The 13,283-nt window shown below is 46.7% G+C and overlaps 1 protein-coding gene across 2 annotated transcripts in view; it reads right to left on the minus strand.

Annotated features, from left to right (window-relative positions):
• The window catches only part of SMYD1 (SET and MYND domain containing 1), a 28,285-nt gene extending 18,069 nt beyond the window's left edge, over window positions 1-10,216 (minus strand). For both annotated transcript variants that reach the window (XM_009331872.1, XM_009331871.1), the window contains exon 1: window positions 9,782-10,216. In XM_009331872.1, the coding sequence (XP_009330147.1) occupies window positions 9,782-9,918 (137 nt within the window). In that variant the 5' untranslated portion in view covers window positions 9,919-10,216. The remainder of the gene's footprint in view (window positions 1-9,781) is intronic.
• Window positions 10,217-13,283: the final 3,067 nt, after the last annotated feature.

Genomic DNA, 13,283 nt, shown 5'->3' on the forward strand with positions numbered 1-13,283 from the left:
TCCTTCAGTTGTGGGACATGTCTCCTGGCTGTCCACCATCAAGAGAGAACAGCACAGAGCCCCAGTCCAGGTGGGTTTGGGGCTCTCCTGGTCCCGGTGACTCCAGACAGAGGCTTAGCGTGGATTAGTGAAGGTTTGAGGGACCAGGGTAGGCTCCCAGCCACTCAGCAGATCCCCAGGCGTGGCTGCCAAGGGACAAGTGGATTTTCAGCTGCCCAGGGAGGGACAAGAAACACCAAACAGCTGAAGACAGAGGAAAGATGAACTCTCAAGAGCTCGCAGGAGTGCTGGCTGGGGTAGGACACGGTGTGGGCTGTAATGCCAGGCTTAGGGAGCAGTACTTGCATTTATGACCACCATGAGATTTTATTAATAAACCCAGGGGATCTTTCATCTTCACAAGGCTGGTATGTTGCTGAGCTGAGAACATCAATGATTTAGTGCTAGTCAGTGGCCCAGAATATGCCACCCATGGGAGTCTCGTTAAACATTAAAGATAACGAGCACAGTGCCTGATGTGAGGATGTGCTCTGCTCCCAGGGCATGAAGTCCTCCCTACTTAGTCCAGCATCAGCTTTAGTGCTGTGCTCTTCAGGCCACTTAAAGCCTTCCTGCAGATGGTCTAGCGATGCAGATTTCTCCTCCAAATCCAAAAGCCTGACATGTCTTTCTCTGGTGCCAGCAGCGGTAAGTGCTGCTCACCGGCTATTCCTGCTCCTGGCTCTGCAGTTTAACTAGCTGAGAGGTTACTGTGAGTTAGACGGTCATGGGATAACTGGGAAACACCTTTCAAAAGGAGCAGGTTGCTTCTTTGCAGGGTTCAAAACAGGATTTCCAAGAAGCACGCTACAATTTTATGTAGGTAACTATAACCAAGGCCGGGGGAGGAATGTATCAGAGGATACTGATGAAGAAGTCTAACCTGATATCCTCCCTCCAAGGGTGTCCAGGGTCCCGGACCAAGAGGAAACCTCCCCCGTGTGCCCTTTTCACATGTCCAGCTGCTTGCTCCTTCATTGGGAAGGAGGGGGAGACACTTTGGTCTCCCACCCAAACAACTTTTCCCTTGCTGCTAGAGAAGGCTTTTCCCTGCCTGACTCGGTGTCCCCAGCTGTCTGCTTCTTCAGGCAACTGCTCGCTTTATCTCTGCCTCCAGCCAGGCTCGACAGTAGGGGAGAATTGAAATTCCCATCACTTAGACACCGCCGGCCCCAGGAGGGAGGTTCTCCTGATTGCAAAAAGATGACTACAGAGGCTTCATTACCAAGGGAACATTATCATCGTCCACAGCCCATAGTGGGGAAACTGAGGCACAAGGAAATAAAAAATTTATTGATGCTCACATGAGGAGGTTATGCCACAGGCGGGAATCAGACCCACAGCCCTAGAGTCCCCAGCCAGGGACACCCCCCAGACTGTCCTGCCTCTCCACTATACAGATACATATAAAAACATATGTATGCATATTTACATCTATTACAGTACACTTAAAATGCACCTTCATTCCTCTGGCACTATTGCATGAGCTGCTGACACAATCCACCCTGCATCTTGGCTCTTGCAGGATGAAGAGGGCCATTGATTTAAAGCAGAGGGCCATTGATTTAAAGCAGGACGACTTGCAGCAGACAAAACCACGTGCAAAAATGAGCTTTGGAAAATGACAGTGAGCAGTGCCGGTGCACAGCAAGGAGCCCAATGCAAGGTAAGCACCCAGGATGGGGCAGGGGGGAGCACGTGTCTGGGAAGGGGGATGCAGCCAACTCCATTAAGTCAAATGAAAGAGCTGGGAGCTGGTGAGAAATGTGAGGCTGTCCTCTGTCAGCTGTCAAGTCAGAGGGGAAGAGAGGTGCAAGAGAGATTACACTCCTTGTAAGGCAAAGGAGAGCCAGAGAGCTGATAAAACCCATGTGGTTACATCGTGCCAGGAAGCACAGGGAGATCTCATGCAGGGAATGGGGCTCCCTCCTGCCGCCTGTGTGCTTTAAGGGCAGTCAGAAAGCAAAAAGGCAATTAAAGAAGTTTCCCTGTAAAGAGGAGTGACAAGTTGGAGGGGAATATGGTGCAGCAAAACCCACATCCTCAAACAGAGGCTTGTCTCCCCCCAGCTCTCTCTCTGAGAACAGAAAAATACTGAAATGTTGGCTTTGCATTTTGCTGATTATTGCATAAGGTGTCCAGAGTTTCCAAAGCAAACCCAACTGGTGGAACCTACCACCAGCCCTGGAAAGTTCTCGTTTCTAAGGAGATGCAGAAATGCACACAAAAAAAGTTATATGAGACTTCCTGAGGAGGCGAAGGAACAGTTCATGTGGTATTGAAACTGCAGACACAATTACCCATAGGTAATCTGACTGGCAGGCATAAGAAATACCACATCTCTCACAAAACCCTCACGGGATTCTCTGTGCTCAGAAATGGTTTAAAAAAAGACTGGATTTATTGATAATGTGCATTACCAGGACTCCAGAGGCCTGGGCTCAATTCTTGGCGCAGTAAAAATATCAGGAGACACAGGTATTTGAGATCTATTGCCCAAATCTTCAACAAATATTGCTTGAGCACTGCCTGACCCTGCAAGCACCTAAATCCCCCAGGTGTCCCTAGGCAGTCGTGCAAACTCCTGCTGTCTCAGAGGAGTTCAGAGCCGGACGCCCCGAAAGGGGATGGCAAAGTGGGTCTCTCCCTTGGCCCCAGGGCTGGACCTTTATGACAGGCTCTGATACCATCTGTCTTGGAGGTAGACAACACCAAGGACACCAAAGGCTTGCAGTGATCCACAGTCTCCACTGTCATCCCCTCTGCAATGGTTAAGGTCCCCCAAGGACAGGGGAAGCAGCCTGAGGTTAAACCCAAGTGTCTCAGCCTGTGGAAATTGTTGATCTATAAAGCCTTCTCTGTCTGGCCTAGAAAGTGTTTATCAGAACCTGAAATGGCTCCAGGTGGCCTGGATGGAGCTTCCTCTCCCTGTAGAGAGAGCAGCCCATGCCCGCATGGTCAGGATGCTGCATGGCCAGGTAGCACTGAAGGTTTCTGGGGAGACGAATGGCACCTACCCAGGAGCCTGGAGGTTTGAACCCTTAGAGGGTTCACCCTTACTCGGTGCTCTGCTCCTTGCTTTAACACAGGGACAATACAACTGCTTTCTGCTGTGCCTATGTACAACATGGCCTCTGGGGTGATCTCTGGCCATTCATTCACTGCCATCTTCCACACATAGTGAGAACTTCTTTTTTTCACCCTGCCCAAAAGCAGGATCTTCGTTAGCATAGTGATTTCTCCAGCCCATCCAAGCCTTGCCAGGTCAGGGATTTAGGACTGACTTAGAGGGCAGGTGCCACTGACTGACTCACTAAATGACTTTCTGGGGAGCCTCAGGTTTCCTTGGCCTCTCATCCAAGCATCAACCGAGCTGAACTCTCAGGGGCTCATGTTACATAGATGAGATGCACAACTACTACTAATCCTGGACGTAGCTACAGTCACAAAAGCAATGATTCAATGTGCCAGCCAACAAATGCAAGAGGTGACAGAGCACTGTCAACTAAACCATGGCTCCCGCAAGCACAGCTCTCAGTGAAAGCAGAAGAAACAAATAGCTCTTGTGACTGCTTGGATTGGATTCAGATGGATTAAGATCTGTTGGACCTGCCAGGACAGAGAGCTGAGCACTGCCACAGGAAATATATTAACCTCATCTCCGAGACATGCACAACCCAAACATCTGCCACCCATTTCCCATCCAGCACCCACAGCATCTCATTCACTAATCTGGAAAAGCAGGGTGAGACGGCTGTAGTGCAAAGGAATAAAAGGAGGATTTCATTGAATAGCTAATGGACACGGTGAGAAGCTCACAAACTATTTAACCTGAGTTTATTCTATTCTGTACGTCGTAGATGACACACACAGATGACCTAATTTACACCTAAGTCCACCTGCTTCATATTTATTATTGGCTGGCTAGACATCTCTCTCCTCAACGTCTTGCAGAGGACAGCGTAAGAATAGCCTAAGGTGTAGGCACAGTCCACTTGGCTTTCAAAGCAGAGGCTGTAACTCTTCATTAAACACAACAGCCTAAGGAAATGCACCTACTGTTTCAGCAGTGAAAGGAAAAGGGAGGTATTCAATAGCTGGCTGCTACTGAGGATACCTGTAATGGTGAATTATTAGCACAAGAACAGGTTTGCTCCTTTAAAAAAGGGGGTTGGAACTTAGTACTTTTATCTTTAAAATGTCAGGGATGACACATCCTAATTTGTCTGATTTGAGTGGAGGATTTATTTTAGACTAATTTTAGACTATTTTACTTTTAGTCTTTCATTTCAAACTTTCTCAGCCTCTTTTTAAAGAGGTGTGGGTGTGGTTTCCTTTAAAAAAATAGGTTTTCTCCCAGGTTTTATTCAAGCTTTTGAACAAATGAGATAATAATAAAAAATCAAACTCCAGAAAATTTCAAACAATGTGAATATGATCACATTAGCTCTCAGTTTTTATTGGTATCAACTCAAAGAATTTGCTTCCATAATCTTTTCAGAGTCATACTGTTATGGAAAATTTTGTATTCCTTATATCCCTAGGTCATCCCAGTCACAATAATGGAGCTCCCCACATTTGCTTTGGAAAATGTTTTGGGCCTGCTTCATACATCAAAAAGGAGTGCAAAAATTGCATGATCTCAGGTTTTTAGCAATTTGCAGATCAAGCAGATCTTCAGGTGATCTTGGCTTTCTACCACACGACACTGATGCCTTGACTACTGTCTCTCAAACCCCACTGGTTAAAGAGCAAACCTTCTCTTGATGAAGGTTGACAGAGATATATCAGGCATCCCCATGCCTGTATGAAATGTAAACTCTTACAGGCTCGAGAGCCAAATGACATGCCAGAGGAGAAGGTCACATACTGTACATTGAGCCCAGGCAATGGGAATGCCATCGTCCTGAAAGTGGCAGTGAGGAAAGGAGACCTGGGATCTTCAAAGAGAAAGTGAAGAGGGAAGGAAGGATTAAACACCAGCACGTAAGCAGAGCACTAGAGAAAGCTTCAGTGAGAGGTAATGTCAATGGGGAATGCACAGGGGCTTTGCAAATCGTAAAATGACCCCAACAAAGGCAAAGAATCCCTTGAGAAGATATATTTCCAACCTTCTGCATCTATTTTAGGGCAAAGTGGGCTTGACACTGGTGTTTTCTGAGTGCTATTTCAGCTGATAACAGAAAGGCTGATTCAAACACAGATCAGAGAGTGTGTCTGCACTTTATCCAAACAGCAAAATACTGGAGATCACACTGAGATCTGCACCCCCTTTCAATCAGTATTCACTGTCTCTCTAAACAGCCTGCTCTAGTTCAGGTAGACGGGCTTGATGCAGGAGTCAATTCCAGGTAACCACTGTGTTAAGCAAAAGGTTATAGAATCATAGAATCATAGAATGGTTTGGGCTGGAAGGGACATTTAAAGGTCATCTAGTCCAACCCCCCTGCAATGAACAGGGTTAGCCTTGTGAGTCATACCCTGGCCTTAAAATCTAAGAAACTCTGAGCTGGCTGATGTCTATAGGAACTTTCTTTAGCTTCACCTTGAGTTTTATGTACTTCTGGACTGAAAGTCTCTGGCACCGGGTAAGAAACTGCTGCTCAGGTGATCATCATTGGGTTGAAGAGTACAAGCCCTCACCAGCTTTAATGACTTCAGGGACCTTCAGGGTCCCTGTGACATTCAGGGGCTTCCAGGGTGGGATGCAGTCTGCAGATTTAGACACCTAGATGTGCTCATCTGTACTCTCAGTGTCTAAGTAGAGATCCCATCAAAACACTCAGTGGGGTGTGGAAAGCCATTCAGCTCAAAGGTAGGTGTCTGTGTTCAGTGCACATTATAGAGCTCCATTGACTGTAACGAGGACTTAGGGCTGGATTCACTTGCCTGGACATAGGAGCCTAGCGTTATTTTAGGCTCTGCAGGGACACCCATCTGGCCTGAGAGGTGGCCTGATTCTCATAAATCCTGTTTTGCACCTGTGAGCCCTAAAAGGATGTCTCAGACACCCTGGGGCATCTCAAAAGACACTAAACACCTATGGCAACTGAAACCTGCCCTTAGCTCTATGCACACACTTATAACAGACTTTAGTTTTGGGTGTCTTAATTTGCAAGCTGAATCTCAAAGCATATTGCTGGACAAGCCATCACATCGCTCTGTAGGTTGGTCCAGTTAAACTGGTTGGTCTTATTTGCTCAGAGTATGATGGCTGGTTATAGAGTTTTGTCAAAGAAAACGCATCTCCTTTTCCTAGCAAAATAAAGTTCTCAGCACCTCCTCAAGCTCAGACTCCTACTGAAAGACAGGCATTCATACAGTGCAGGTGGGTGACAACCTAAGGTCAAAATTGCTTCTGCAATTCCTCACATCAATATATAGAGTAGGGTCTTTGCACCATTTAAGCCCAAAGGGTCCCCACACTTTCTGCTGTGAGCACCTAACACCGGGTGCCAAAATCAGCTGTTCAGGCTCCCTAGATCCCTGTACAGTCGGGGCAAAGAGGTTTGTTCTGCTGATAGTCTCTCAGAGTATGAAAGGTAGGTTTCTGCTATGCAACAGCCCTATGGAGGGGTTTCTCACTTAGACACCTGAAGTTAAACACCTATAGCAGGTCATGCAAATTTTTCATTTCATAATTATGTTCTTCACCAGATCAAAGGACCATCAGCTTGTATGGGGCTCCCCCATTTCTGAACAGCAACACCTCTCATCTCTTGACAGCTTTGTGCCCAGGCACGAACACAAGCTGCTTTCCATCCTGTAGTTTGGCCACACCAAGAAAACACTGTTGTATCTCTGAAGAGCTGCTCCTACTAATCTGAAAAAAGAGACCTTCACTTTGCCTGCTGTGTTGCCACATCACATGCAGTCACGCAGAAGATCGCAGTGTGGCCACTGCAGCGTGACTGCCATCCATATGCATCACACACAGATTGCTTGATTTCAACAGCAAAATCAGGGGCAGGATTTCAGGGGCTCAGCATCCACACTGGGACCAGACTTCGCAAAGTTATGAGCTCTTCAAAGGGCTGCAAAATACAGACCAACTCTACACTTCAATGCTTCTATGGTGGCCTTTATACACAAAGAAAGCTGAGCTCTGTGGAAAATCTGGTCACATATTTGGTAGGACCCGAGCTGAAAAATTAAATCCACCAATCACTCATATTTGAATCCCCTTTCCATAGTACACATACACACTGCTTTCAGCAAGAGACAAAGACGCTGAATGGAATTAGGGTGAGGGACTCTGAACTTTGGGTTTCCCAGCGCAGGGTGAGACCCTTTTTAATAGTGTAGGCTCAACACCAGTTTTAGGACCTATAAATGCTTGTTTGTGGCCATGGAAAAACACATGCCTCTTCATTGGACTCTATCCATGCAGAGGCAACAGCAGTTCTTTCAGAGCAAAACCAGCCACCATGACGTAGTGTGGATTTATTCTTGCAGATCCTACAAGGATCCAGGCTACCCTTCTACAGCAATCAATTCACTGGGGGTTTATGCTATCGAATACCCTGGGGCAGCAGGAGAAGGTACCTTCAAAACCAAAGCCCTGTATGCATGTGAAAAACATCAGAGCAGTTTTCACAAGCAAAATGCATGTTTCCAATGCAGGTTTTCCCTGCTGAGCACTAACCAACAAGCATTTAGTTGGCACCTCCTGCTTCGGAGATTTTGGGATGGGAGGGTAAGAGTCCATTATTATTGCCCAGCAGCACGAAAAAGAAGCAGAGAGATAAGAATGACTGAAGCCATCCCCATTCTCTGCAGCTGCAGAGAAGGGATGTGTTTACCTTACCCCCTTGCTGCTTAGTGTCTGGATCTGCCCTCTGGGAGCTAAACAAACACAGGCTGGGGAGGGAGGGAAGCACATCTCTCCCCATCCGAGGTTTTCTGTCGGAAAACTAAGCCTAAGACAAAGTCTGCAGTCCAAGACCCGATGTGGTGATAGTTTCGCCCCTTATCTCACATTACACAAGTGACATTTGAAAATGCAATGAAGTTGTAGCTCTTCAACATGGGCAGCTCTACTCTACGCATGATGCTCGCAACATTTCACATAGAAGAAAAAAAATTCTCAACCAGCAATTAAAAGGCAAAATGTTTTCAATGGTTAAAGGATAATTAGTATTTTTAATATGGCATATGGGAGAAATCATTGTCCATAGGCACTTCCGAAGCAAACAGTATCACAGCAAGATTCCAGCTAGTGACACAAGTGAAACTAAAGTAGAAGAGCTAGAAGGACACGTCAAGGAGAGATGGTTTTGTCACTAACTACTGTAACTGAACTCCGGGTTAAGAATTCAAGAACTTAACATTTTAAAATAAAAAGTGACATTTTTAATGTGAGCTCTTGCAATGACATATTCAAATACAAACTAAAAAGTGTCATTGCTGCTATTGTAAAGATTCATTATCATGTTCACCCACTGACTATAAGGGCAAGGAAAAAGTGAATGAAAGACACAAAAAAAATTCTTTCCTGCTCTGTCCATTTAATCCCCAATTCTCTGCTATTGCCAGATCACACAGTAGCACAAATCAGCTTCAGCTACAAGATGACCAGGATTAAAACAGCAGCATGAGCTCTGCTTGCGTCCCAGACTTCATTAGCGGAGTTGATTCAATCATGGAAAGCTCAGCTAGGTAGAATCACTCACTGCTTTAGTTAGTGTGCAGAACATTCACTAAAGTCACTGGCAGTTTGGGGCAAAAAAAATCAGTCTCGGGACTCACCGTGATGCCCTTGAAGAATGCTTACAAATTTCCCAAGCCCAGAATGAAACCTTCAGCTGACATCTGGCTCCTCATTTAAAAAGTTTGGGCCAAATTCTCTTCTCAGCTAGCATATTATAAGCTGAACAAATTCCATTCATGTCTGAGGCTTTATTCTAGATTTATCCCATGGGAGATTAACATCGAAATTGGTTCTTTGTGTCTTCTAGCTTTCAGGATATTTAAGTGAATCTTCCACTGATTTGAAGGGCAGAAGTGGGCACCTACCAGCCACACCGGCAGCACAGGTTGATCGAATGTTGTTTATCCTTGAAACAAGCAGCAGAAAAGAAAAATCTGTTTGAACCAGAATTCAGTTTCTGGCTGCATCAGTGTGAACAAAAATTTAAAACCAGTCTCATGCAAGAGTGAAAGCAGAAATTTGTCTCCAGTTAACTGGGCTAGCTATAAATATAAAATCACTTTAACAGAAACAGTATCACTGGCAGATCCCCACTAGCTTCTGGTTTGAAGGCAGCGGGCGATGAAGCTGCGTGTATAGCTGGGAGGTGGTACACGTGAGCAGAACACAGTGTAACTCACTTTTATCACGGATTATACATCGGAGGCTTCAGCAAAGTCAGTTTGAGATTGCCGTACCTGAATTACACTAAATCCTGGCAGTTCACCGGAGCGTAACATGGGTCTGGTTTTGTGAGGCACTGAATACACCCAACTTTCACCGCATTTGGCAAAAGCTGATGGCACCAAGCGCCTTGCAAGATCACGTCCTGGAAACAGACTGCACCATATTAGAAGTAAAAAAGCCGATCTGAGCCCTGTGAAGAACATTCACTGTAAGCTGTGAATGTGTCTTTACAGAAGTGCTTCTGACTTCCCTTCACACCCTTCTCTGATGCTGTCCAGACACTTTCAAACTTTTACCCACCCAGCCAGATGAAATTTTGCATCGAGATTACTTTCGGTCTGTGTTTTACATGTGCTTTTCTCTTACCTATCAAAAACCACGGCCGCGTAGGCTGGCTCCGCAAAGATGACATCCCCGGGCAAGAATTCCTTCTGCGCTTTCAAGCCCCTGCCTTTGCCTTCAGACGTGAACACTTCAACTGACTCCATTCTCCCTTTGGTCATCCCAAGGCACCCCAAGGCTTGGGAGGTGGGTATCTCGGAGCGAGCCAAATCTCCCGTCACTCCCGTCAACTTCGACTTGCCACAAGACCACGCTTATAAAAGGGCTGCCCTCCTCCCCCCACAGCCGCACTGTTTCCCATAGGAGGGCGAGGGGGTGGGAGCAGGAGAGGCTGGAGGCGAAGATCCCTCTGCGCAGTATCGCCAGCCTACGCAGGGAAGGCACAGGGCTGGGACTTCTGCTTCATTAGGAAACCCCCCACCGAAAACCACGTTTGGAGTTGTTTCTCCCAGCCACAAGCAGTTGTATATGTTACGACTCGGATTAATTTATACTCTCCCATTGGAGAGAGAATGTATTCTCTTTGCAGGGTATTTTTAGCAATCACATGCTTCTGTCTCTCAGGAAGCAACAGCTGAGGCAGTGGGACAGGGAGGGCTGGTATGCATATTTCTGACCCCTTCCACTGTCATCTGGCTTTTTCCAGAAACTAAACATTGCTGCTTTATTTTTACCCTGTAGGAGATGGATGGCGTGTTTAGAGGCAGGGATAACAGCGAAACACACGCCCTGAAATTCTCGGCATCCTCCGTCGCTACCTGAGCCTGGAAAAGGGCCGTCACTTCCCAAATGCTCGTGGTGGCGGGCGCACGGAGCAGCGTGGAAGGAGCTGGAAGGACAGCAGCAGTTCGGCGCGGGCTGCAGAAGCAAGCAGGACATCTTAGGTATTTGCACAATTTTGGATGCACTAAACCTCTTTGAAATGGCACTGCATTTGAGGGTTCTCCCCACCTCCAACACTCAGCCATGGATGAGATGGGGGAATTTGAGCCACCTGAGTGGAAAAGGAGGGTGCACCAGTGAGACCAAACCCGTGAGAAGCCAGGCCCTTGCTTCATTCTCTGCCCCCAGCAGCCAGTACGAGTTCGGGGTGACACAAGGGAAGGCCTCCACGTACAAGAGTGAACCTCACTGTGGAAATTGAACCCAGCCCAGATTGTCAGTCAGCATTTTTTTATCATTTAATAGCACTTCGCAGGGCTGACTTCTGCTAATCTCACCCTCCCACCCCCAGGAAACCTGATGCTATTTCCTCCTGGATCTCTAAGCACCGCACAGATACCAACGTTTGCAAACCTCTTCCCACACCTCCGTGCTGCACAGAAAAACCTGTCTGTTTTAACAGGGAAAGTGAGGTGCAGAGAAATAAAGAGGGTAATTCCTGTGCATCCCTAGACTGTAAAAGAAATGCTTTACTTTGCCAAGGCAGTGGGAAGTATCGTCGTGCTTTTCAAGGCAGTCACAGAACTGCTCAGCATCTTCTGCTAAAAGCTTCTGGCAACTTTCCTTGCCTGCGAATCAAGTACGGTATCACGCTTCAGCACAAATATCCTGTGTTATAGTTTGCCCAAGTATGCCAAGCACAAACGATATCAATCCACAACTCTATAAATTCAGGGTGATCCGGGTGTTCATGTGATGATAAGCACAACCAGGCTCCTCCATTCATCCTGAGGAGGGCCAGAGCCGTTGCGGAGCCGTCAGCACAAACCTTCCAGCATTTATGCTGTGCAGCGTAGAAAAGTCACTACAGGCAATTAGCCCCTACAACCAATTACAATTTTAATTGCAATGCTCTACGTGTGTGGTATGTGATGTCAGGATGCTCTGGTCTCACCTGTTACCCATGTTTCATTCCCCTGGGTGTAAGCGCCTTTTAGACACATATATTTGCTAGCAGTACTTTAGCACCTCAAAATTAGGTGCTGATTTTTTTTTTTCCCTCAAAAAAACCTGATTTGGAGTGTGGCTACATTGAACCCAGTCATTAATCACACTAAATACTGTTTCTGATTCCCAGATAACAAAGAATATAGAATAGAATAGAATAGAATAGAATAGAATAACAAAGAATATAACAAAGAATATAATTATATCTTTTCAAAGTAGCCAACTAAAACCAACAGATCAAAGTCCTTCTAGGACAGAGTTATAACAGAGCAGGTCTCTGCACAGTCTGACATCCATGGTGTACCCAGTACAATGCACCCCTCACCCCTTCAGATCACATAAGAAAAAAAAACATTTTGGCTGAGACAGAGCATAACAAAAGTCTCATTTCTCCCCTTCCAGCCCAGTGAATGCCACGGTGGTGTGTGCTCAGCCGGGTCATACAGGAGGAGATCAGCCATCTGGCTGCGCATCACACCCTTGGTAGCACCGGGCCACAGTTTCAGACCCAGCTGTGTGCAAAAATATGGTGGTAAAACTGTCAATCTGAAAAAAAAAAAAAAAAAAACCACCGCGAAAGTTGGAGAGGGACGAAAAATGCTGGTCATGGGAACTCCTGCTTTTTAAATACCTATTTGGAGCAAGGACCCTACTTTCAACTCCTTGGAAACACACTGAATTTCAAAGCCAGCCAAAAAGGCACGCTGATTTTGGGGTGCCGAGCAAGGCTGACCCTTCAACAGCAGGTTATTCTGCGCTTCGGATCTGTCTGCATATTGGGCTGGAGGGTGGGTGGCCCTGTCCTCCTAACAGGAGAACAAACAGCACCCTCTACTGCCCTCTAAAAAATTATCCAAAGCACAATTTTATCAAGTTTAATCACAGCAGCTTTGGACTGTGGTGAGCAGTACTCAGACAAGTCGTGAATTAGAGAGAAAAAAGGAAAAAAAATAGGGAAAAAACCAACTGTCCTAAGTGGGTGCTCCTCGGACTTGTCCTGTCATTATAATTCAGCTTTAAACATGAAATATCATCACCTGCAGGGTGAGGGTGGGCCCTGCATCCCGATGAAACCCTTTTTGGGGGGGACAGCCCAAAAAAATTTGGGGAAAATTTGGGGGAAATTAGACTGCCTGTTCTCCTGGGGGTGGGTGTTAAGAGAGGCTGGGGAGAATTCGGCCCTGAAGAGGGGTGGATCAATAGGGTGATCGAGGGGAGGGCTGGCCGATGGATTGGCAGCGATTTGGGGGATTTTGGGGGTGTTTTGGGTGCTGCGGGTGGAGAGGAGCCACCCAAGGTGAGGCGAGAGGCCTGCAGTTGCTAGTAGTTTCTAGGCAGATACTAGGCAGTTACTAGGCAGACACTGAGCTGCTACTAGTAGTTACTAGTAGTTATCAGGCAGTTACTACATACTCATTCTGAGGCTCTTACTAGTAATTAGGCAGTTACTAGGCAGTTACCAGGCAGTTATAAGATTGTTACTAGTAGTTATTAGTAGTTAGTAGGCAGTTACAAGTAGTCCCTAGTCAGTCCGGAGGGCTGTGGGCCCCTGAGGCGGAGGCCACGGGCTGGCCGGGGAGGGGTAGGCCGGGCCGGGCGCGGGGCAGCCAGTGAGGGCGGGCTGGGGACCGGCGGG

This window comes from Pygoscelis adeliae, unplaced genomic scaffold (genome assembly GCF_000699105.1).
Source record: "Pygoscelis adeliae isolate BGI_AS28 unplaced genomic scaffold, ASM69910v1 Scaffold209, whole genome shotgun sequence".
Lineage (NCBI taxonomy): Eukaryota > Metazoa > Chordata > Aves > Sphenisciformes > Spheniscidae > Pygoscelis > Pygoscelis adeliae.